Source organism: Gymnoscopelus braueri (genome assembly GCF_963280865.1).
Source record: "Gymnoscopelus braueri genome assembly, contig: SCAFFOLD_185, whole genome shotgun sequence".
NCBI lineage: Eukaryota > Metazoa > Chordata > Actinopteri > Myctophiformes > Myctophidae > Gymnoscopelus > Gymnoscopelus braueri.
This window is the reverse complement of record NW_027660614.1, coordinates 29,833-54,374: the sequence shown is the minus strand read 5'-3', so window position 1 is coordinate 54,374 and position 24,542 is coordinate 29,833. Positions and strand designations below refer to the sequence as shown.

General features: G+C 38.4%; 1 protein-coding gene across 1 annotated transcript; it reads right to left on the bottom strand.

Annotated features, from left to right (window-relative positions):
* Window positions 1-1,228: 1,228 nt before the first annotated feature.
* Window positions 1,229-19,662, bottom strand: LOC308081365 (H-2 class II histocompatibility antigen, E-S beta chain-like). Its single transcript, XM_080457742.1, has 9 exons — window positions 19,537-19,662; window positions 12,550-12,633; window positions 11,630-11,884; window positions 10,288-10,560; window positions 8,082-8,298; window positions 7,232-7,299; window positions 6,028-6,141; window positions 5,433-5,489; window positions 1,229-4,693 (listed from the first exon to the last, which is right to left on the bottom strand). The coding sequence occupies exons 2-8, from the start codon at window positions 12,611-12,613 to the stop codon at window positions 5,452-5,454; spliced, it is 1,029 nt and encodes a 342-aa protein (XP_080313868.1). The 5' UTR covers window positions 12,614-12,633; window positions 19,537-19,662; the 3' UTR covers window positions 1,229-4,693; window positions 5,433-5,451.
* Between the last annotated feature and the right edge of the window lie 4,880 nt (window positions 19,663-24,542).

Below are 24,542 nucleotides of genomic sequence, written 5' to 3'. Positions count from 1 at the left end.
GTTAAACATGGAGGCATGTTCATGTGTTTGTAGTTATATCAGTTAAACATGGAGGCATGTTCATGTGTTTGTTGTTAAATCAGTTAAACATGGAGGCATGTTCATGTGTTTGTTGTTAAATCAGTTAAACATGGAGGCATGTTCATGTGTTTGTTGTTAAATCAGTTAAACATGGAGGCATGTTCATGTGTTTGTTGTTAAATCAGTTAAACATGGAGGCATGTTCATGTGTTTGTTGTTAAATCAGTTAAACATGGAGGCATGTTGATGTGTTTGTTGTTAAATCAGTTAAACATGGAGGCATGTTCATGTGTTTGTAGTTAAATCAGTTAAACATGGAGGCATGTTCATGTGTTTGTTGTTAAATCAGTTAAACATGGAGGCATGTTCATGTGTTTGTAGTTAAATCAGTTAAACATGGAGGCATGTTCATGTGTTTGTAGTTAAATCAGTTAAACATGGAGGCATGTTCATGTGTTTGTTGTTAAATCAGTTAAACATGGAGGCATGTTCATGTGTTTGTAGTTAAATCAGTTAAACATGGAGGCATGTTCATGTGTTTGTTGTTAAATCAGTTAAACATGGAGGCATGTTCATGTGTTTGTAGTTAAATCAGTTAAACATGGAGGCATGTTCATGTGTTTGTTGTTAAATCAGTTAAACATGGAGGCATGTTCATGTGTTTGTTGTTAAATCAGTTAAACATGGAGGCATGTTCATGTGTTTGTAGTTAAATCAGTTAAACATGGAGGCATGTTCATGTGTTTGTAGTTATATCAGTTAAACATGGAGGCATGTTCATGTGTTTGTTGTTAAATCAGTTAAACATGGAGGCATGTTCATGTGTTTGTTGTTAAATCAGTTAAACATGGAGGCATGTTCATGTGTTTGTTGTTAAATCAGTTAAACATGGAGGCATGTTCATGTGTTTGTTGTTAAATCAGTTAAACATGGAGGCATGTTCATGTGTTTGTTGTTAAATCAGTTAAACATGGAGGCATGTTCATGTGTTTGTAGTTAAATCAGTTAAACATGGAGGCATGTTCATGTGTTTGTAGTTAAATCAGTTAAACATGGAGGCATGTTCATGTTTTTGTAGTTATATCAGTTAAACATGGAGGCATGTTCATGTGTTTGTTGTTAAATCAGTTAAACATGGAGGCATGTTCATGTGTTTGTTGTTAAATCAGTTAAACATGGAGGCATGTTCATGTGTTTGTAGTTAAATCATGTGATGTCAATAATGGATTATTTACATCATAACATTATAGTTTGTTTCATGCATTGAACATGGATTTGATTTTTATATCAAATGTCAGACAAACTGTAATCATTGTGAACATTATTAGTTAGTTTAAATCCTAGCGTTAGCTCTATGTTGGTGATATTATTGATATTATGAAGTTGTAATGAGATCTGCTCCCCTGCTCATGATTACAAGTAAATGATTACATAATGATTACATATAAATCCTTACTTAATATGATTGCATGTCATCAGTGTTTCACATTCATTTCATAGACTGTGGCGGACCACCATTGTCTAATTTGGGTGGACCCGGTTCCACCCATCACCTCAGACCACCCTAGAGGGTCTAGGTCCACCCATCACCTCAGACCACCCTAGAAGGTCTAGGTCCACCCATCACCTCAGACCACCCTAGAAGGTCTAGGTCCACCCATCACCTCAGACCACCCTAGAGGGTCTAGGTCCACCCATAACCCCGGACCACCCTAGAAGGTCTAGGTCCACCCATCACCTCAGACCACCCTAGAAGGTCTAGGTCCACCCATCACCTCAGACCACCCTAGAGGGTCTAGGTCCACCCATCACCTCAGACCACCCTAGAAGGTCTAGGTCCACCCATTACAGTCATTTAGCAGACTTTACATTACAGTCATTTAGCAGACGCTTTTATCCAAAGAGACTTACAATAAGTGCATCAACATAGGTAGGGAACGAAACTACTAATCACTAGAAGTCTTAAGCGCATTTCCTGCAAAAACAAACAACTAAGAGTATACCTAGCGCTAAGGTAAAAGTGCAATATATCAGCTACCTACTTTATTAAACAGATGAGACAAAATAGCAAAATCAAATGAGCACGAGCTAAAACAAATAAGTGTATCGACTAAACAAGATCCAATAAAACAATACAATGATAAAACAAGAGTTCGTACAACTCGTACAACCCATCACCTCAGACCAGCCTAGAGGATCTAGGTCCACCCATCGCCTCAGACCACCCTAGAGGGTTTAGGTCCACCCATCACCTCAGACCACCCTAGGTTCAGGTCCACCCATCACAGGGAAGCAGTGATGTTATAATTATCGTAACACATTAATTATCACACATTATAAATGATTACAAAATAAATGACTTATGGTCAATTATAAAACAATAAAACCTTTTTCACAAACAAGGCTGACTGACTTCCATTCAGATGGATATTAATATTAATGTTATGAAGAACTCTGATTGTGTGTGTGATCATTTATTTAATGTTTTAATATAGTTTATTACACAGCTTGGTTGAATGCTTGATTCTGATTGGTCAATCACAGAATTCAGCGCTTTTCTTTTGATGAAAGACCTCTGAACTCAATAACAGACTGTTGTCTAATCAAAGACTCATAAATAATCAATACAGTAACTGAATATTGAATATCTATTTTATCAACACTTCCAGTTGTTTTCCGAGGCGACCGTGTTGCTCTGCATGAACTGGCATAAATTAATGGAAAACTTTCATCCATTGTTTTGTTACTTTTATGGTATATTTATGAATGTCTTTATTAAGTAGCTGTGTAATAAGCAGGATAATCAATGGGGAGCAGGTCATTAATGAGAAATAAAGCCCTTCAGGGTGATAAAGACCCTCTGCTATCGTGTCAGGGTCTAATCACCCTGTCTGGGTTTATTTCTCAATAATGACCGGCTCCTCATTGATTATTATTATGCAAGAGAGAAGTAAATGGTTGAAACCAAAAAGGAACCCCGCCAAAAACGATTTAGTCTTGATCATGGATGATACCGCTCCCAGGAACTCCTGGCTGCTTGGCCGGATTATTGAAACCTTACCCGGATCAAAAGGCCTTGTGCGAAGCGTGAGGATCAGGACTAAAACTAGTACTTTAGAGAGACCAGTAAATAAGCTGTGTCTTCTCTTAGAAACTGAACGTTGAATAACCTAAGACTGAAGATAGGTGCATCTCAAATCTGAAGAGATCACAATCTAGCACCTACTTCAAGAGATTTCATTTGTTTTGATTTATTGGCTCATTTTTTGTTTTTAAGTAATTGTTCTCCTAGACGGCTAACAATTAGGGGCCGGTATGTTAGAGCCAATTTAGTTATCTATATTTTATTTACTGTTTGGACACCCGTTGCTGCCCCCCCGCTGCTTGAGCTATGCAATAGAACCCACAGGGTGCAGGAACCTCTTGATTAAGGAATGACAGACAGACTGTCGGGGGACAGTTGGACAGGGGGAAATGTTTGGAGCCTGAGTGAGGACGGCAGCAAACACTTTTTTGACCACGAATATAAGACGATTTAGAAAGAAGATTTTTTTTTTTTGTTAAGTTTTGTTTGTTACTTTATACTGGACTAAACTTAAATTTATACTGATTTATTTACAACGGAGCTGATCGTTTTTAAGTTTGTTGTGTTAAAACAACGCTGTTATTACAAACAACTGGACCCTTGAATTGTAACGTTAACCGTCTCCACGCTGGCTGGCGACTTGAAAATAAAGGTAGGACAAGTCTCCATAACACTTTGTGTAGAACTCAGTACAAGTGTTGTCTCTGACATGTTATGTTTGTGTTTTCTGACCACAGAAACTATAACAGTTATTTGATGAATCGCCCCACACTAATTATCCTTAGCATTTTGTTTAAAAGACACATCTGTTGAAAAGCTTGATGATGTCATCATTGTGCTGCTGTTATGACTATTTAAAAGCTTGATGATGTCATCATTGTGCTGCTGTTATGACTATTTAAAAGCTTGATGATGTCATCATTGTGCTGCTGTTATGACTATTTAAAAGCTTGATGATGTCATCATTGTGCTGCTGTTATGACCATAGACATATAAAGGTAGACGCCTCCTCTGGCTCTGAGGCGTCTGTATGGCGGGCGCGCTTCCGCTTCCGGGGGGTAAGCTGGAAACTTCCGCGTGTGTCACAGAAGGGGGCGTTCGGTTGGCCAATCAGAGGCAGATGGGGGCGGGACAACTAGATTCCTGGAAGTCCTGGAAAAGACGTGCTGTGATTGGTCAGTAGTCAACGTGCTGTGATTGGCCAGTGCCGGTGCCCCCCGGAAATATTGCGGCAACCATACAAAACAGGACGCTCCAACAAACTGCAGAGACCAATGAGGTGTCTAGGTTTCTATATCTATGGTTATGACTATTTAGAAGCTTGATGATGTCATCATTGTGCTGCTGTTATGACTATTTAAAAGCTTGATGATGTCATCATTGTGCTGCTGTTATGACTATTTAAAAGCTTGATGATGTCATCATTGTGCTGCTGTTATGACTATTTAAAAGCTTGATGATGTCATCATTGTGCTGCTGTTATGACCATTAATATTTAAAAGCTGATTGGACACACATGTATTTCCTCCTCTCTCCACCAGGGGGCAGCGATGACTGTCTGCTTCTCTGAAAACACACCCAGGTGTTCTGTGAAAAGACAATAAACCAATAAGAATCAGAATGTATTAACTGTGTGAACATGTTAACACTTTAGAACAACCTTCCCTTATATTCAATGAACTGAATCACTGGGTTCAGTTCAGTTAAATGTTTAGTTCAAATGATTGGTTCAGAGTTTGGCTGCATTGTGTCGTCTCTTCACTGAACTGAATCACAGGCAGATCACTTCCTGACTTGATCACCTGACCGGCGTCCTCTCGGGCTATGGGATCTAAACTCCTGCAGACTCTAGGCTGGGATCAAAAACATTTTTCTGATCGCAGCGGAAATAACTTAATGTCATCAGGCGACCGGAACCACGGTGCCGTGAACCTCCCAAATGATTCACCCAGTTTAACATTGTCTTTTTGTTTCTTTTGGTATAATAACGCCTCGCCATTGTGCCTCGTTAAACATGTTTATATTTGATTGATGAATCAATACATCTGACCACATTGTCATCAGTGTCGTCTGATACAACTTTACATTGATTGATTATTACATTTGATTATTAGATTCATTATGATAAGAAATAAAATGAGCTATATCTCTGAAAATCAATGTTCAAAGTAGTTGAATAAGTTAATTAATTCAGTAGTTTGTATTAGTATCCTAGTCTAGTTGTTTCACTTCTTACACCAGCATGTTGTTGTGTGTATGTGTTCTAGTTTTATACACTTTTATACATTTTAAATAAAAGTGAATTAAAAAGAAAGAGGAAGTGAACCTGGGTGTGTGGGAGGAGTCTAAAGATCGTCATTGGTTGTCGGCACCAGAATACGACCTGATAGAAGAAGAAGAGAGACAGTTAAAACACACACACAAATAAATCCTATGTTCTGTATTGTGTGTATTTCTCCATAAAATGCATACATGTACACACAATAACACAATAAAACAACAACACAACAACATTAGGGTTCAGTCATCAGGGTCACATGTTGCATCAGAACTAATGTGAACATTTGACTCTTATTTAGGACTAAATGTAACACTGATGTATTAAAGCTAAATGTGACAACATTGAACACACTTTGACCTCTATCTAGGTCATCTAAACTGGTCTAAACCGGTTAAGGTTCTAAACCAATATATTAGGTTGTGGCTTTACATGTTTGTTTGTTTGTTTGTTTGCATTTCTGTGAGGGTTCCACATGTCATGTGATCCTCTGTTGATCTGACCTCATTTCTTCCACTGGTAGTATAATAATTAATGAAACATGTTAATGAAACATATTCATGGAACTTGTTAATGAAACATGTTAATTAAACATGTTAATTAAACATGTTAATTGAACATGTTAATGAAACATGTTAATCACCTCGTTTCTTCCACTGGAAGTAGATGAATCCAGACAGGAACAAGACCAGACCCAGAACCAGACCTGATGCTCCCATGGCCACCTTGTTCTTCACTGACTCTGGCATGGAGAAATCTGTCAACACAAATATAATATTATAATAATTATATGATATGATATGATATTGTATTATTACAGTAGTTTAAAACACCTTGTTCTTCACTGACTATATGGAGTCATCTGACAATAATATGACAACAACCAAACAAACACAATCTGTGATATAAAACAGAGTACAGTACAGTTAAACTGTACAGTAAACAGATTACAATAAAGTAAATATCAGTGGCCAACTACTGAAGTCATGTAGCAGCCAACTATGTTTTATTGTGTATAATATGTTTAGTACAGGAAGCTAACATGTGGATGTGGTAGCAGCCATTAGTAAACAAAGATGATGGACCTCATCTAGACCAATCTGGGAACCCAGTTCCAACTGAAAATGAAAAACAGCGACCTCTGCTGTTTGTTCTATGTCTGTTGGCTCTGGGCGGAAGAAAACGTAACACCAGTGCGCAAGGAAACCGGGGTTTAGGTCTGCCTTCAGCTTTCACTTCCGGTGGGTGCCACTATGTTTTCATTCCCACTAACAATATTTCTACACAGAACACTAACACCACTTCTCCCAGAGAACATGGATCGTTTTGGTTATAAGCCCACTTGTTTCTATGATGAAAGAGTAAGTTAAAATGTGAATATCTTTCCGTGGTTTTGTCTGCTCCGCGGACGCTATTGTTAAATTAGTTTGGGTTTGTTTCGAGGGGGAAAGATCAACGGACATGTGAATCCCGCCCACTACATTTGATTGGGTAAAGCGCGGCCTGCTTCCTGATCTGAATGCGCACACGTTATGACGAACCTCCCCGACAGATTCCAACGCAGTGCAGAATCTGTTCTTGAGAGATTACATCTAGACAAGACACTTATAAGCTCTAGGTGAGGCTCCTGCCATGACCTTCTTATTAGAATGGTTACTTTTTAAGAGTTTAAGTTTTCATGTATTTGTATTGTTTTTTTATGGAGTGCTGTTTTTACTTTCTGTAAAACAAATATACCTTCAGGTACAAATAGAGAATAATCCTTTAACCCTTAAAACAGAGTGTAGTGTAACACATTACAGTAGATTACAGTAGATTACAGTATAGTATAGATTACAGTAACTGACCCCAGTCCATCTTGATAGGCGCGGTCAGGCTGGGATGTTCCACCATGCATGTGATCTTCTCTCCTGATCTGTAATACACGCACACACACACACACACACACACACACACACACACACACACACACACACACACACACACACACACACACACACTTATTTTATATACAGTTATAGGCATTAAGATAAGCTTATACTGATATTTTCTCCGTCTAAAATAATCATGTCTACGTGCGTCCTCCATTTTTGTGTAGGAGTGTGAATGCCCCGCTGGGCTCTCCTCCGCTCTAGTGTTTATTGTGTATTCCACTATTTCCTCCCCATTGCAGGAAAAATAGGAAGGCAAGAGGCAGAAGAAACTTAGTAACGAGATACACACGTTATAGCGTGTCTCCTTGTGCGTTCGTCATGCGCGTGTGTGTGTGTGTGTGTGTGTGTGTGTGTGTGTGTGTGTGTATGGGGGACTTAACATTAGCCTACCAATTAATGGGCCATTTTCAGCAAGTCAGTAACACTTGTTTTATTTTGAAAGAATATATGCATAGTTGTCTACTAAGTGTGTATTTCTATGTATAGGTGTCTGTTAGGTGTGTACCTGGGTGTGTACTCCAGGTAGGAGTGGTACTGGTAGTACCAGTAGAGGTGTGTATTTCTATGTATAGGTGTCTGTTAGGTGTGTACCTGGGTGTGTACTCCAGGTAGGAGTGGTACTGGTAGTACCAGTAGAGGTGTGTATTTCTATGTATAGGTGTGTGTTAGGTGTGTACCTGGGTGTGTACTCCAGGTAGGAGTGGTACTGGTAGTACCAGTAGAGGTGTGTATTTCTATGTATAGGTGTCTGTTAGGTGTGTACCTGGGTGTGTACTCCAGGTAGGAGTGGTACTGGTAGTACCAGTCTCCATCAGACAGCTCATCGGTAGAGGAGAGGCCAGAGGTCAAAGGTTCTTGACCTCTCCACCAGGTCACCAGGATGACTTTAGGATAGAAGTCGTAGCTGCTGCACCTCAGCATGTGAGTGTGTTCACCACGACGAGGGGGAGTCTCTGACTTCAGACTCACTTTGGGCTCCACTGGATAAATAACATGATGATGATGATTATTATTATTATTATTATTATTATTACCCTTATTATTATTATTATTATTGTTATTGTTATTATTATTATTATTATACCAGTCATAGGAAAATGTCATTATCATTAATAATTGTATAAATTAGATCCAGAAAGCTGCGACACGTTTGATCTTCAACCAGTCAAAATGTTCACGTTTGGCCTACAAAGCAACCAAAGGTATGACACCCCCATATCTTCAAGCCTGATCCAACCCTACAACCCCTCCCATAGCATGTAGACAGATAACAGGTTCATTGTAGACCTGGCTTCCTATAGTTTGGATAGTTTCAATTTACAGATTCTTTAATGTTTGATATTATACTGTTTAGACTAATGAGAGGTTATTGGTTTACATATGATTCTAGATTACTATTTCTATGTTTCATAGAATACTGTACATTCTACAATATTCTACAGTTTTCTACAACATAGAATGCATTTATATAATGTCATTTAAACATATTAAATCATTCGAAGTTACACAGAGCTTTACATGAACAACAATAAACCAAGCAATATCATTCAATGAAAATAGTTCAAATGAACAAGAGTAGAAACAAACAAAACTAAACACATAATCCTGTAAAATATGACTAAAGTGATTAAAAACATAGAAAACAAACTAGTAAAGACAATAATTAAATATAAAACCAGGGTAAATGAAGTGTATAGAGATAGAGGTGTGTTTTATCCTGCATGGTTCTTTTTAAAGTTCATTTAAAAACATTCATCCTGGTGTCTCTATTTTAGGAAGGTCATTATATGAGGGTGAAAACACTCAGAAATAGATCTATATGTTTCATTTATACTCTGTGTACGATGGTGACACCACATGTTGTGAGCTTGTAGATCTGCTATTTCTACTGTGTGACAGTGTGTTAGGATACAGTATGAATCAGGCTTAAGTGTTTAACCCATTAAGACCAGGAACATATCTGTGTCATTTTTACATTTCTTTGGCTATTTAAACATAGCAGATCTACAAGCTCATAGCGCGGCACCGAGTGCCGCGCTATGAGCTTGTAGATCTGCTATGTTTTGAAAAATCTTGTAAATGTGAAAATCTTTGAATATATATATACTTTGTAAAGCGAACATTTTTAACTCCGATCTGTACTTCTGGGGGTCCCTGGAACAACATATTTAGAGATGGGGGTCCGTGGTGAAACACATCATTTTGGGGTCCTTGACATGGAACAGTTGGAGCACCACTGATATAGCAATTTAAAAAAACTGTTTGTAGAATATATATTCAAAGATTTATACATTAATGTTCACGATTTAAAAAAAATAGCAGATCTACAAGCTCATAGCGCGGCACTCGGTGCCGCGCTATGAGCTTGTAGATCTGCTATTTTTGAATAGCCAAAGAAATGTTAAAATGACACAGATGCGTTCCCGGTCTTAAAGGGTTAAGAGGATCTGAAATGTTTCTCAATAGCAGATCTACAAGCTCATAGTGCGGCACCGAGTGCCACGCTATGAGCTTGCAGATCTGCTTTTTTTTTTTTATCTTGAGAATGTGTGCAAATCTTTAAATCTTTATATTTTTAAAGCAAACATTTGTCAAATATGTTGTTCCAGGGGTCTGTATAGACCCCCAGAAGCAACGATTTACAAATGTTACAAATGTTCACTTTAAAAAATATATATTCAAAGATTTGCACAATTTTTCAGAAATAGCAGATCTACAAGCTCATAGCGCGGCACTCGGTGCCGCGCTATGAGCTTGTAGATCTGCTATTTTTGAATAGCCAAAGAAATGTAAAAATGACACAGATGCGACCCCGGATTGAATGAGTTAATAGATTAAGTAATGTTTTATAATCATTATCAGATCAATATTAACACCATGAATCATCTCTGAATAGAATGATTTATTATGATGTCATGTTATAGTTTATGAGGTGATGAGTGTTGAGTGCTGCTCTGAGATCAGCTCACCTCTCTTGTTCAGAACAGAGGAGTAGTAGCCCTCAATGTTGTGTTTGCAGATTCCCTCTCGTGCTGCTCTGTACCAAGCCAGTGTTCCAGGATCTTTATTCCAGCTCTCTGCGTTCTTCACACCGTACTCAGTGTATCCAACAAACTGATCTACTCTACTGTCCCACCTGGTCAGCTCATCACCATCGAAATTAATTGACTGTATGTACTGTATGTCCTTCAGCTCACTGGAGTTAAACACACAGCGGGTAGCCCAATAGAGCACATATCCATCTGGAAATAGACAATAAAAAATGACATTAATGTTCATTTTTATTATCATGTGTATAATATCAACACAAAGCTAACTGTCCCCCCATGGGCCAAACATGTCACTACATAAAGTCTAAAATAGCCTGTCTGTCTGTCTGTCTGTCTGTCTGTCTGTCTGTCAGACCCCATCATGTATTCCAGGATAACAGAGATAACACTCACAGAAAGGTTGTTATTTAGAGAGAGAAATGCCTCACAATATGAATACATTTTAATGCGTTTTATTTTGATGGTAACTGTTTGAACTGGATTTGACATGATTCATGTCTTTTAATTGAACATCCAAATAAATAAATTTGTGTGTGTGTGTGTGTGTGTGTGTGTGTGTGTGTGTGTGTGTGTGTGTGTGTGTGTGTGTGTGTATCAATACTGCAATATAGAAATAATCTGTTAGAAGTAAAAGTCCAGAAGAGTGAAAGTACAAAAGTATGAAAATGTCCTTAAAGTACCAAAAGTAAAAGTACTCATTGCGCAGAAATGTCCCATTTGAAGTTTTCAAATGTATGATTTTTTTTGAAAATAGCAGATCTACAAGCTCACATGTGTCACATCACGACACATTGTGAGCTTGTAGATCTGCTATTTTCAAATGGCCGAAATGTATATAGGGCTGAAGTGGTTAATGTATGTTTTATAATAATAATCAAAATCTACAAAGTAACTAGTAACTAAAGTTTTAAAATAAATGTAGTGGAGTAAAAGTACAATATTTGGATCAGAGATGTAGTGCAGTAGAAGTAAAAGTATTGAAAACTGGAAATACTCAAGTAAAGTACAAATACCTCAACATTGTACTGGAAGCTAATTAAATAACAATAGAATAGTTAATGAGTGGGCGGGGCCACTCAACCCCCCTCCTCCCCAAAGCTACATTTACAGCAGGAAGCCACATGGGAGCTTTAGAAATATTTAGAAAATATTTCACCATAAAAACCATAAAGCTTAATATACATGTTTAAACATCTTCATTCATGTTAAATATATTCAACCGTTTTAGTTAATAACTATTGTGTTCATAGTATTCATGTACCTTTCACTGGTGGTTTCTTCATGGCAGTGCGGATGGTGTTCAGCTGGTCTTTGCAGGTCTCCTGATCATTCATAGCTCCTTCATAATAGTCTGTGACGGTGATATGATCTACAAACGGAGGCTGAGGCTCCACCGCCTTCCCTTTGTTGAAGTCTGCGTAGAACAACACTTCACCATCCAGTGCATACATGTCCTCTTTATAAGAGTCTTTAACTGTGTCTGAACAGCCAATGACATGAATGTCCTCATGGAACACTGTAAATAAAACAAAGATGACATTAAATTCAACAACAAACTTCTTCACAGTGACAATAACACATAATCATCATGTTAAACAATCATGTTTGGTTCTTATATGAAGTGAAAGGCTGGATATTAAAAGTAGCTTCCTGTCAAACGTTTTATTCACACTGAAACATATTCAAATGTATATATTTATTCATGTATTTATTTGTTTATATTTTGTTATGAAAGTAATTCATACAGAATTATTTAATTCATGAGGTCACAACAACAGTTCCTAACATCTGTTTTAATGTTTATTTATTTGGACCAACATTCAAGATTCAATATTGTATGTATGTATATATATATATATATATATATATATATATATATATATATATATATATACTGTATATGCTGAAACCATCACATTTCTTTAAAAACGCACTGTTCATGTGATCAAAATGTCACATGAGAGGTGTGTGTGTGTGTGTGTGTGTGTGTGTGTGTGTGTGTGTGTGTGTGTGTGTGTGTGTGTGTGTGTGTGTGTGTGTGTGTGTGTGTGTGTGTGTGTGTGTGTGTGTGGGGGGGGGGTATCATTTGTTTGTATTGTGCATTGTTCATAGTTGTTTTTATATGATAACAGTAGATATAAATGTATATATTATATAATAACATAAATATAATGTACTTACTTCCTGGGATCGCTTTGACATGAAGTACAGAGGAGAGGATGAGGAGGGTGGCTGTAATCTTCATCAACACTGATCAAAACTGAACTGAATTTAATAGATGAGAATAAACAGATGAGAATAAACAGATGAGAATAAACAGATGAGAATAAATATTGAAGTGATTAAATATTTTAAATATTAATAAAATAAATAATGTAATTAGTTGGAGTATTTGTCTGTGTACATTTATACATGATGTGAAATGTGTCTCATTTAACTCTGTGTACATTTACACATGATGTGAAATGTGTCTCATTTAACTCTGTGTACATTTACACATGATGTGAAATGTGTCTCATTTAACTCTGTGTACATTTATACATGATGTGAAATGTGTCTCATTTAACTCTGTGTACATTTACACATGATGTGAAATGTGTCTCATTTAACTCTGTGTACATTTACACATGATGTGAAATGTGTCCTCATTTAACTCTGTGTACATTTACACATGATGTGAAATGTGTCTCATTTAACTCACAGTGTTACACAGTGTAACACAGTGTCACACAGTGTCACACAGTGTTACACAGTGTTACACAGTGTCACACAGTGTTACACAGTGTCACACAGTGTTACACAGTGTCACACAGTGTCACACAGTGTTACACAGTGTCACACAGTGTCACACAGTGTTACACAGTGTTACACAGTGTCACACAGTGTTACACAGTGTTACACAGTGTTACACAGTGTTACACAGTGTCACACAGTGTCACACAGTGTTACACAGTGTCACACAGTGTCACACAGTGCTTAACATTACATATGGTCATAATTCAGATCTGTGCAATATAGGACTGGATTAGAAGGCAGCAGTAAAACTCTATTAAGTATTAATTTACTTTTAATAATGTTAAACTAAGGTGTTCCACATTCTCACATTCATCAGAAGCAGTTAGGGGTTCAGTGTCTTGCTCAAGGACACTTCAACATGAAGCCAGGAGGAGTCAGGGATCAAACCAGGAACCTCTGTAAACTGAACTCACAGACGCTCCTCTAATCCAAGCCTCATTACATCTCACTGATGATACCATCAGGTCATGTGATCAAAGTGTTACTTCAGAGGGGTGTTTGTGTGTGTGTGTGTGTGTGTGTGTGTGTGTGTGTGTGTGTGTGTGTGTGTGTGTGTGTGTGTGTGTGTGTGTGTGTGTGTGTGCATGCATTATGTCATTGTTTGCTAATGTCTGTTTATATTGTATTGTTTAGTTTGTGTCATTACAGCACTATGGTTGACATGATCATGTTAAATGTGATATAAATAAAGTTTTGGTTGAGTTGAGTTGTTACATAATTATGAAGTAAAACAGTCATCGGTTATTGAGCTTTTTACCAGATTACATTTGGTACCTGATCTGCTCATACTCGTTCCCCTCAGAGGTCGTTACCGAGAACGATGTCCACACCTTTAACCGGCAACTCCGGCCGCACCCCCATGCAGTGGTAACTAAGTACATTTACTCAAGTACTGCAGTTTGCAATTACACGTTTGAGGTGTTTCTAAGTACATTTTTGATTCCAATACTTTTTTACTTTTACTCAAGTGCATTTTGAATTCCGGACTTTTACTTGTGAAAGAGTACTTCTACATTGCAGTATTGATACTTTTAAGTAAAACATTTGAGTACTTTTTCCACCATTGCCCCATGTGAACTTCTCCATGAAGAAACTCTGAAAGGAGAGACATTTCATGCACTGGAACAGGAAACACAAACATCCTCATTCCCTGAAACTAAATGCTCTCCCTGTATCACTTTCAGGTGTAAAAGGTAACACAGACTCTGGTACTAAAGAATATAATGATCCACAGTCTGGTAGCACCCTCACTGGCACCCGTTTGTCACTTCCCATCACCCACACCAAACCATTAGAAACTAGAGAAAGTGCTCCTCGGAGCACAGGTCTCCGCCAGGTCAGGTAGGTTATTGTGGCCTCCTGGTGGCGCTATAACAGGCCAATGTGAAAAGGGTGCCATTTGTGTTTAGGCCTTTCACAGCAATCGGACACTGCATTCATGATTTCAGGCATTTTGTGCCAAAATGTGTTTCGCTAAATTAGACCTTCTGGTGGCGCTATAACAGGCCAATGTGAAAAGGATGGCATTTCTTCCTCTGCCTAGTGGGAATATGCGTGCAAAATGTCACGGAAATCACACACTGATGTGTAATGATTTGAGGCATTTTGTTCAAAACGGACCTATCCTGCAAACTTTGGAAGCCAATGTTGGCCAATTAGGACGGAATATGAAATGTCGGACACTTACATCTTGATCACATGACTATACAGATACTGTGTATTTGTGTGATCTTTAGACAGAATGTGAAGGAGTAATAGCAAACAATGTGTTTTACAAAAGTCGTCCTCCTGGTGGCGCTATAAAAGGCAGCTGTGATAAATGCAGGGCAAAGGTTTTTCCTTGGCCTCTAGGGAGTGTGCGTGCAAAGTTTCACACAGATCGGTGCAGTTCTATAGATAAAAACGTGAATGGGCCTGTTATAGCGCCACCATGAGGCTGATATGAAAATGTTCAATTGGCATTTCTTCCTCGGCCTAGTGGGAATGTGTGTGCAAATTGTCATGGACATCGCACTCAGTCTCTGTGTTCATGATTTGAGGCATTTTGTTCAAAACGGAGCACTCCTGCAAACTTTAGAAGCCATTCTTAGCCAAACTGTGTACCAGTTTGGTGCCCATACGGCGTGAAAAAAAAAAAAAATAGAAGCAGTGGCTGCGAAAGGAGCGCTACAACATTGAAACGCACCGGTGAAGCGTCATTTATTTCTCGCAAATCGGTACACAGTATCTCTATAGTCATTAAACAAAACGTGTCTTTCAGATTTTTCATATTCCATCCTGATTGGCTAAAAATGGCTTCCAAAGTTTGCAGGAGTGCTTTGTTTTCAACAAAATGCCTCAAATCATGAACACAGCATGCAATTTCCGTGACATTTTGCACGCATTTTACCAATATTTCGAGGAAGAAATGACACTTGAAAATGTTCAAATCGGCCTCATGGTGGCGCTATAATAGGCCGATTCATATTTTTACCTATCACTGCACCGATCTGTGTAAAACTTTGTATGCGCATTCCCTAGAGGTCACGGAAAAACCTTTGCCCTGCATTTTTTACATTTGCCTTTTATAGCGCCACCAGGAGGCCGACTTATGTAAAACACATTTTTTTATATTACTCCTTCCGATGTTATCCAAATTTCACGCAAAACGGTACAGATGATCTCCATAGTCATGTGATCAAGACGGATGTGTTTGATTTTTCATATTCCATCCTCATTGGCTAAGATTGACATCTAAAGTTTGCAGTAGTGGCTTGTTTTGAACAAAATTCCACAAATCATGAACGCACCGTCCGATTGCGGTCAAACTTTGCACGCACATTCACACTATGTTGAGGAACAAATGCCACCCTTTTAACATTGGCCTGTTATAGCGCCACCAGCAGGTCTAATATAGCAAAACTTGTTTTTTTGCACAAAATGCCTCAAACCATGAATGCAGTGTCCGATTGCCGTGCAAGGCCTAAGAACAAATGGCACCCTTTAAACATTGGCCTATTATAGCGCCACCAGGAGGCCACAATAACCTACCTGACCTGGCGGAGACCTGTGCTCCAAGGAGCACTTTTTCTAGTTTAAATATGTTTTTTTTGCTTGTGTATTCCATAAATTCCATAAGGCTAGACCACACATGGACAAATGACATCATCATCTTGCGACGGGCATTGCACCTCATGAGTAAAATATTAATTGTTTAAAAAAAATACAATATTTAAGGTGTTTAATTATTTGTATTTTAGTTATAGAGGACAAATATAATGCATTAAGGCAGAATTATTCGGTTTATTAGCCAGGGATCCTTTTAAGACTCAACTAAAGACCTTTCTGTTTTCTGCTGCCTTTGATTGAGTTATTTTTACGTACGGCGTGGTGAGAGAGCATGTTTTGCACCCCGTCCGTCCGTCCGTGTGTCCGTGTGTCAGTCTGTCTGTGAACAGCTAATCTCCGGCACCGTTGGCCCGGTCGCTGCGAAACTGCGCACACAGATCGGCCTATCATAGCGCCATTATGAGGCCGATGTTTGTATAAAGCACATTGAATTGCCTTTTTGTTGAAATGTGCTACCAGTGGGTTTCAACCCTTTTCAGATCAATGTCCATTATTTATTCTGCATTTGAGCCACAGATTCATCACCGTTTGATGACATTTAGACTCTCAGACACAAAACTTAGAATATTTTGTCGTCGTTGGATGAGATTTTGTCCACAATTCCATCCATGTTGTATATGTTGGTTCCATTTCAGAAATAACAGGCAAACGTTGATCAAAATAACAATTCTTCTACATTATCTAATTGTGCAGACTTCTTGTAGAGTGTAAAATGAAACCAAATGGACCCGTAAGGGTCCATTTGGTTTCATTTTACACTCTCAAGAGTTAAAGATCTAGTAAGGGTCCATTTGGTTACCAAACTCTCCATTTAGCTGGGGACCACCTGGAACCCCCTCAAGGACCACTGGTGGTCCCCAGACCACTGGTTGAGAACCACTGTGCTATACAAATAAAACTGCCTTGCCTCACAGACGCTCCTCTAATCCAAGCCTCATTACATCTCACTGATGAAACCATCACGTCATGTGATCAAAGTGTTACTTCAGAGGGGTGTGTGTGTGTGTGTGTGTGTGTGTGTGTGTGTGTGTGTGTGTGTGTGTGTGTGTGTGTGTGTGTGTGTGTGTGTGTCTGTGTCAGGGATTCCGTTAGCCGGTATTTACCGGCCATTGACCGGTAAAATGTTTAATTGGCCGGTAAATATAAACACCACCGGCCACCGTGGCCGGTTGGGAAAATGCTGTTATTAGGCTATTTTATCATTTAAGCCTAATATTAATATTATTATGTGGATAAAGTAGTTGGCTACAACCATTAAATTCATAATCATTTAAAGTTTTTATCATGATCTGACTGTGTGGTTTAATTCCGACAGCCTGCTCTGCGCTGCAGTTATAGATTAGCCTATTCGTTGTACGATGGTGTCGCGCGTTGAAAATATCAGAGCTACAAGCTCACAGCACGTCGCAACGCGCCGCGTTGTGAGCTTGTATGTCTGCTATTTATGATACGACACAACACAGCACAGCTGAGAGACACGGCTGTGTCTTTCATCGTTGAGGAGACACTAGACAGAGTGGTTCGCTCGGGTGTTGATAAACAGATCCTGGATTTTCCGAGGTGATAGAATCTGAACCAAACCGGACCCGATTCTCGATAAAGGGACCCGAACACGTGTGGGTCGTGGATATTATGCAAGCACAGTGACTGTCTGTCTGCAATGGATACAGTGGTGAAAGTTGGTGAAAGCAACTATAGGCAAGTAATCAACCTCGCGCAAGGCCACATATATCATGACACATATAATTCACGTTAACAAAACCTACTTTTGCATATCAAGGTTGAATGAGAATCGATGTAAAGCCCAAAATATATATTAATTTGTTTATAATGTGCGACGGTGTTGCGCAGGGAAACCACAGCCCGCAGGGTTATTAGGACTCGCCCCAAAACACCCTCGCCCCCATTGTTCAGGCGGACCAGTGGTTCTTGTATTTGTTTTACTGAGAATAACGGTAGAAATAGGTTTAGGATTAGGTATAGTTTTACTGAGGTAAAGATTAGGATAGGAATAAGTTTAGGTTTAGGCATAGTTTACTGATATGTTTGTTTAGGAATACCCTACCAGGCGAATACCGCCGGATTTTCCCCGGGGCGACTGTGTTTTGGGGCGAGCCGCCCCAAAAGAACATCGAGCGGATGTTTTGGTAGGCTATTCGTCACGCAGCAGTTCACTCATGCCCACTTTATTCATTTCATTTTTGGCAAGCCACATCTCTGCATGATATAGTAGATCATATAATTTAGTTATCTATAAAAACAGGAACAGATTGCATCTGTGATAAAGTGGAAAGAAGCGCAGCAAACGTAACGAGGTGTAATGAGCCCAATCAGTTGGGTGCATGACTGCAGTGCAAACACGCATGTGACGTTAATTATAATATGGCCGGTAAATGTATTCTTTGGCCGGTAAAATATAATCCTGCCATGGTGGCCGGCCCAAAAAATGCCTAGCGGAAACCCTGGTGTGTGTGTGTGTGTGTGTGTGTGTGTGTGTGTGTGTGTGTGTGTGTGTGTGTGTGTGTGTGTGTGTGTGTGTGTGTGTGTGTGTAAAATGCTGTTCATGTTCATTAAACATCAATCTAAGCCTCATTACATCTCACTGCTGACACCATCAAATGTCTTTAAAAACACACTGGTCATGTGATCAAAGTGTCACATGAGGTGTGTGTGTGTGTGTGTGTGTGTGTGTGTGTGTGTGTGTGTGTGTGTGTGTGTGTGTGTGTGTGTGTGTGGTTGAAACTCCCGAAACATTAATTTCCCTTCCCCTAGTGGTGACTGACTCTCTTCTGAAGTGTCCAGGTATTTTAATGAACTATTATGACACAACAATGTGGAATGTCCTACCAACAGCCATGAAGGAGTGTAAAACCCTACTCTCCTTCAAAACCGCTCTAACAGAGTACCTACAGGAGGCTGCTATTCAAAACTGGCCCCTGTAAAAGTCAAAGCCTAGCCCCCCCCCCCCCCCCTCGAACTGTTTACTGTACATATTTTAGTTTTTCTGTTTTCAAACTGTTTTCATGATGTTTTGCATAGTAGTGTATATCTGTCTGTCATTAAATGTCTCTATGAATTGAGTACAAAGGACCCCAATGGAAACAAGCCATAGGCTTTCTTAGGTTTTAAATCCTCTTAGCTGACCTTGTATTGAACTGTATTTCCTGTGCTTTATACTGCTAATAAAGTATTCAATCAATCAATCAATCAATCAATCAGAATAAACAGATCAGAATAAACACATCAGAATAAACACATGTTTACCTGAAGAGAAGTTCTGGAGTCTGAAAGAGAATGAAGGAGGACTCGTTCTGTAGTTTAGACAAATCAGCCAATCAGATTAAAGATATGATGTTACATCATCTGTTTCCGGGAAGACGATGGTGGGGAGTTTTGAAGAAAAAACATAGTTAGAATGAAAGAAAGACAGAAATATGTTTATAAAAGTAAAATGTTGTAATTAATTGAAAGCTTTCAGATGAGACATGATGAGAAGGTTAAAGGTTAAAGTTCATCACTTCATATTGAAGTGATTAAATAATAATTTAATAATACGGATGGAATATGTTTGTGGATGTGTATTTGAATGCATATATGATATATATGAAGAAAATATCGAGATATATATTGATAAATATTAAATACAAATATAATTATGAAAGTAATATAAATAGTAATGAAAATTCAAAATAGTAATGGTAAAAATAATACTAGTAATAGAAGATATTGTTATAACGAAATTCGTAAAAGGTATATACAAATTGTTTACGTATGAAGAGATATTGTGACCAGAAATGTTGTTTCTTTTTTGTTTCGTCTGTTCTGAAATGTAATATTTGAAAATTTGTGTTAGTTCATTTTCTTTTGTTTGAGCTTACGCTTTCTTTATGCTACTACAGTATGATAATTTATTTTAAATGATATTAAGGTGGGCAAAATAAGCTTCGGCTTCAGCCCATACCTTTTCGGCCAAATAGTCATCATGTTGACTAAGTTGCAATGTATAATCAACTGTTTTGTTTAAAAAGAAAAATTATGACCGAAATAAAACTAACTAACTAAATATGGAATGCAGGTATATGTACTCTAATGGTAAATATTAAATAATAATAATTCATTGGAGTCAAGTTAAATTCATTTCCCTCAAAACCATGAACATAAAATGCTGTCTTTTAAGATGTAGATTTATGTAGATTTATGTAGATTTTTGTTAGGTCATTTAGTTTATCCTTGAGGACTACGAGGACCAGAATGGGATGGTCAAAGGGCCGGGTCCGGCCCCCGGGCCGTATGTTGCCCATGTGTGACTTAAACCCTCAATACGCTACTTAGTAAACTTGACCTTGACCTCTGTACTTGGTTCACTCTTTTCTTCCCTCTACACCAAAACCTCTTCGTAGAAAATAGTCCATCTACAAGTTATGGATCTACAAGCTATAGATCTACACCTAAGTTATAGATCTACAAGCTCACTGGGCGTGGTGTTTGACCCTCTAGGGGTCCCAGACCACATGTTGAAGACCCCTGGTCTAGACTTTGAGATGAACAGAACGTCTCAGGCTACACTCCTGTTAGTGTGTCTGTTTGTGTGTGTGTGTGTGTGTGTGTGTGTGCGCTTGTGTCCGTGTGTGTGTGTGTGTCCGTGTGTCCGTGTGTGTGTGTGTGTGTGTGTGTGTGTGTGTGTGTGTGTGTGTGTGTGTGTGTGTGTGTGAAATGCTGTTCATGTTCATTAAACATCAATCTAAGCCTCATTACATCTCACTGCTGAAACCATCAAATGTCTTTAAAAACACACTGGTCATGTGATCAAAGTGTCACATGAGAAGTGTGTGTGTGTGTGTGTGTGTGTGTGTGTGTGTGTGTGTGTGTGTGTGTGTGTGTGTGTGTGTGTGTGTGTGTGTTTGAAGCTTCTCTCTGGAAACTCCCCAAACTTTAATTTCACTTCCTGATTCACTCAGCAGCCAATCAGAAATATTCTTTTATTAAACATCACCAGTTACTAGAGAGACATGTTGAACAACCTGACAGACTGACTGTACATTTATGTATTGTTTTATTTGACAATGTAAACACATCATGACAATAAGGACACTTTGAATCTAATATATTCCATATCACAGTGAAATGAGCACCAAAGGGTTAAAAAAAGCTTAGTTTAGGACTAATCACGGACTTGTTGATCTAGGATTTATTTTAATTAGAGTTGTGTTGCATCACTTCATTTAAACATTGTTTAACAAATCTGCATCAACTTAACCTGTGATTAAAACTTACACTTCATTGTTTGTCCTCCAACTAGGAGTTGTCATGTAAATAAACAGCAATAACCTTACTGTTACAGACAGACAGACAGACAGACAGACAGACAGACAGACAGTTTGTTGTCACATGATCTAGAAGCTTCTATCACTTAAACCACTCTCTGGAATAAAAGGTAAACTAATACTGCCATCTACTGGACTGATGAGCACATATCATCACAACATGTTTTTGATTGATTGACATTTTTATCAGGCAAAAGAATGTAAAACAACACAGTTACATTTATAATACTTTTGTCTAAAAGGTCCGACCCAAAAAGTCCTTGCGGACGTATTTTTCCGTTGGGGTCCTTGAATTAATTTCATAGACATATATAGTAGCAACCAAACAGTTCAAAAATCAACAAAAGAATACTGAGAAAAAATACCACTATGTACAAAAGAATCCTTCCTTTAATGTCCATTAAGAAATGTAAATAGTCCAAGATAAGTGTAATTACTGCTGTTTCTGATGTGAAACACAGAAGTCTGAGTAAACGTTAAAATGACTCTAAACATGTTGGAACGTGAAATATCTCTTTAACCCACTGAAACCGGGAAAGATATCATTTTGGATATAATTACACACTTTGGCTATTTCAAAAATAGCAGATGTACAAACTTGTAGATCTGAGTAGTATAGTAGGGTGTAGTTCTAATACACATTTCTACCGCTAGGGGAAATAGTGGCGCTGTTGAGCACATTCCTGAAATTCCTCACATTCCTCACATTCCTCACATGTTTCACATTCTTGACATTCCACAGGCTAATATTTGTGACGTCACAGGTCACTTTCCAGTACCTGACCCTACCGCTAGGGGAAATAGTGGCGCTGTTGAGCACATTCCTGACATGTTTGACATTCCTCACATTCCTGGCATGTTTGACATTCTTGACATTCCATAATCCATAATTAATCATTTCAGATTGATTATTTCATTACTCAGTCAATTTAATTAAAATCGATGATGTCACAGGGCACAGTGCAATACCAAAACCTACCCATAGGGGATAACATGTTAAGCTAATATGCTAATATGCTAATAGCGTTAGCATGATGTCACAATGCATAGTGCAATACCAAAACATAGGACCATCAGTGGTCCTTGATAGGGGTTCCAGGCGATCCCCAGTTAAATAATGAAGAGTTGGTAACCAAATGGACCCTTATAGATCTTTCTCTATAAATCTATTTTTTTTTTTTTTTTCATTTGTTTTTCTACAAATGAATTAACACTAATTATATATAATATTCTTTGAACAGCGGCCGTAGCGTTGGTAGTTAAAGGTGGAGTCTGACTTAGCCCCCCATGGGGGGGCCAGAACATAGACTCGAGTTCAGTTTAACAGAGGGGAGATGCTGTCCTATGGCTCTCGTCACTACCAGTATGACGCATGGTTTTAGAAGAGCAGAATACACAGCTAAATTTCACAATTGCATGCTGGGTGATTATTTCCAACCAATGGGATCAAACCGTAGGGGAACAGGGCCGGTTGTCCCTCTGACAGCGGCATTTTCACACCTATGGTGTTATAGCTTGTTTTATTGGGGCCCCACAGCTGCAACCACACATAGTGTAGTTTTGTCTTGTTTTTTTACTCCACTACAATTATTTTTAAAACTTAACTTGAAAAGTTACTAGATACTTTGCAAATATAAATGATTACATTATAAAACATATACATTAACCACTATAGCCTTATTTTTTATATCTAGGCTATTTGAAAAAATAGCCGATCTACAAGCTGAGGGCTTTTTCGCACGTACGTGTTAGAGCTTGTTTTATTGGGCCCACAGTAGTGTCTGAACGGGAGGTGTCATAATTAAAGCTAGTTAGAGGGGGGGTCTCCCACTACCCCCCTCCCTCATAGAACACTATTGGTCATAGTTGGTACTGCACGCATACATACAATAATCTAGCAATCTCTCATTAATAATAAAATATGACTGCACATGTTTTATAAATCCTCATGTGTAGTTTATAATACGTATTATATGCCAAACACAGTGTTTTAAGTTGGTCTAAGTTTAAAATGTTGCTGTTTTTATTAAACTGGATCAGTAAATAACTCCAACCATGAACCAGCGACATTAATTTTATTGTGTTTTAATGTTACTCTTACAGTGTTACAGTGTTGTTATAAGGGTGGTACAGACACATTTTCAAAAATGCTCCGAAAATCAGCAGATCTACAAGCTCTGATGAGACAAGGGTTTTGTAATAAAAAACTAGGACAGGGGGATTCCACTAGCCCCATCCCTCCCTCCCATCATTGCTCTTACCCCATCCAATGGTTTTTCACACCTTTTTGCTAGAAGTTGGCTCTCGGAGGCTACCCATCTGTGTACACATGTCTGTCTGTCTGTCTGTCTGTCTGTCTGTCTGTCTGTCTGTCTGTCTGTCTGTCTGTCTGTTTGGATCTACTTATCTGTGAAGAGTAGGTGTCATAAAGTGCAATGAGGTGTCATAAAGTGTAATTTCATCTCTTGTGCTATCTCTCTGTCTCTATGTCTCTCCTTTTCAATGCTAGTACGAGGTTACAGTAGTGTAGCCTTGTCCCCTTCTCAGGGGAGCAGCTTCAAGTGATGTGTATCACAATGTTTTATTGTGAGTTGGGTTGTCTGAGGTGTGAAGTGTGAAGTCAGTTTGGTTTGATGTGTTTTATCGTGTCATAATTTGTGTCTTATAATATGTCTTGTGTTTTACAGAGCATCCTAGATTGTGTTTTTGAATAGTTTTTTCATTGAGTGTATCGTTACTCCCTGATCATGTGCAGGTATGTATACAAAAGTAGTTAGATATAGCATGGTACAGTTACAACAATGTTAGAGTGACAGTAATGTTAGAGTTAAAGTTATGTTAGAGGCACAGTAATGTTAGAGTTAAAGTTATGTTAGAGTCACAGTATGTTAGAGTTACAGTATTGTTAGAGTTTTTGTCAGAGTTCAGTAACGTAAGAGTTACAAT

Excerpts from the sequence above, each read along its gene's own strand:
- LOC308081365 (XM_080457742.1), bottom strand. The coding sequence starts at position 12,613 with ATGAAGATTACAGCCACCCTCCTCATCCTCTCCTCTGTACTTCATGTC. Across the intron at positions 8,299-10,287 it reads CTCTGTTCTGAACAAGAGAG|TGGAGCCCAAAGTGAGTCTG; the intron begins GTGAGCTGATCT and ends TTATTTATCCAG. Across the intron at positions 5,490-6,027 it reads CTTCCAGTGGAAGAAACGAG|GTCGTATTCTGGTGCCGACA; the intron begins GTGATTAACATG and ends TTCTTCTATCAG.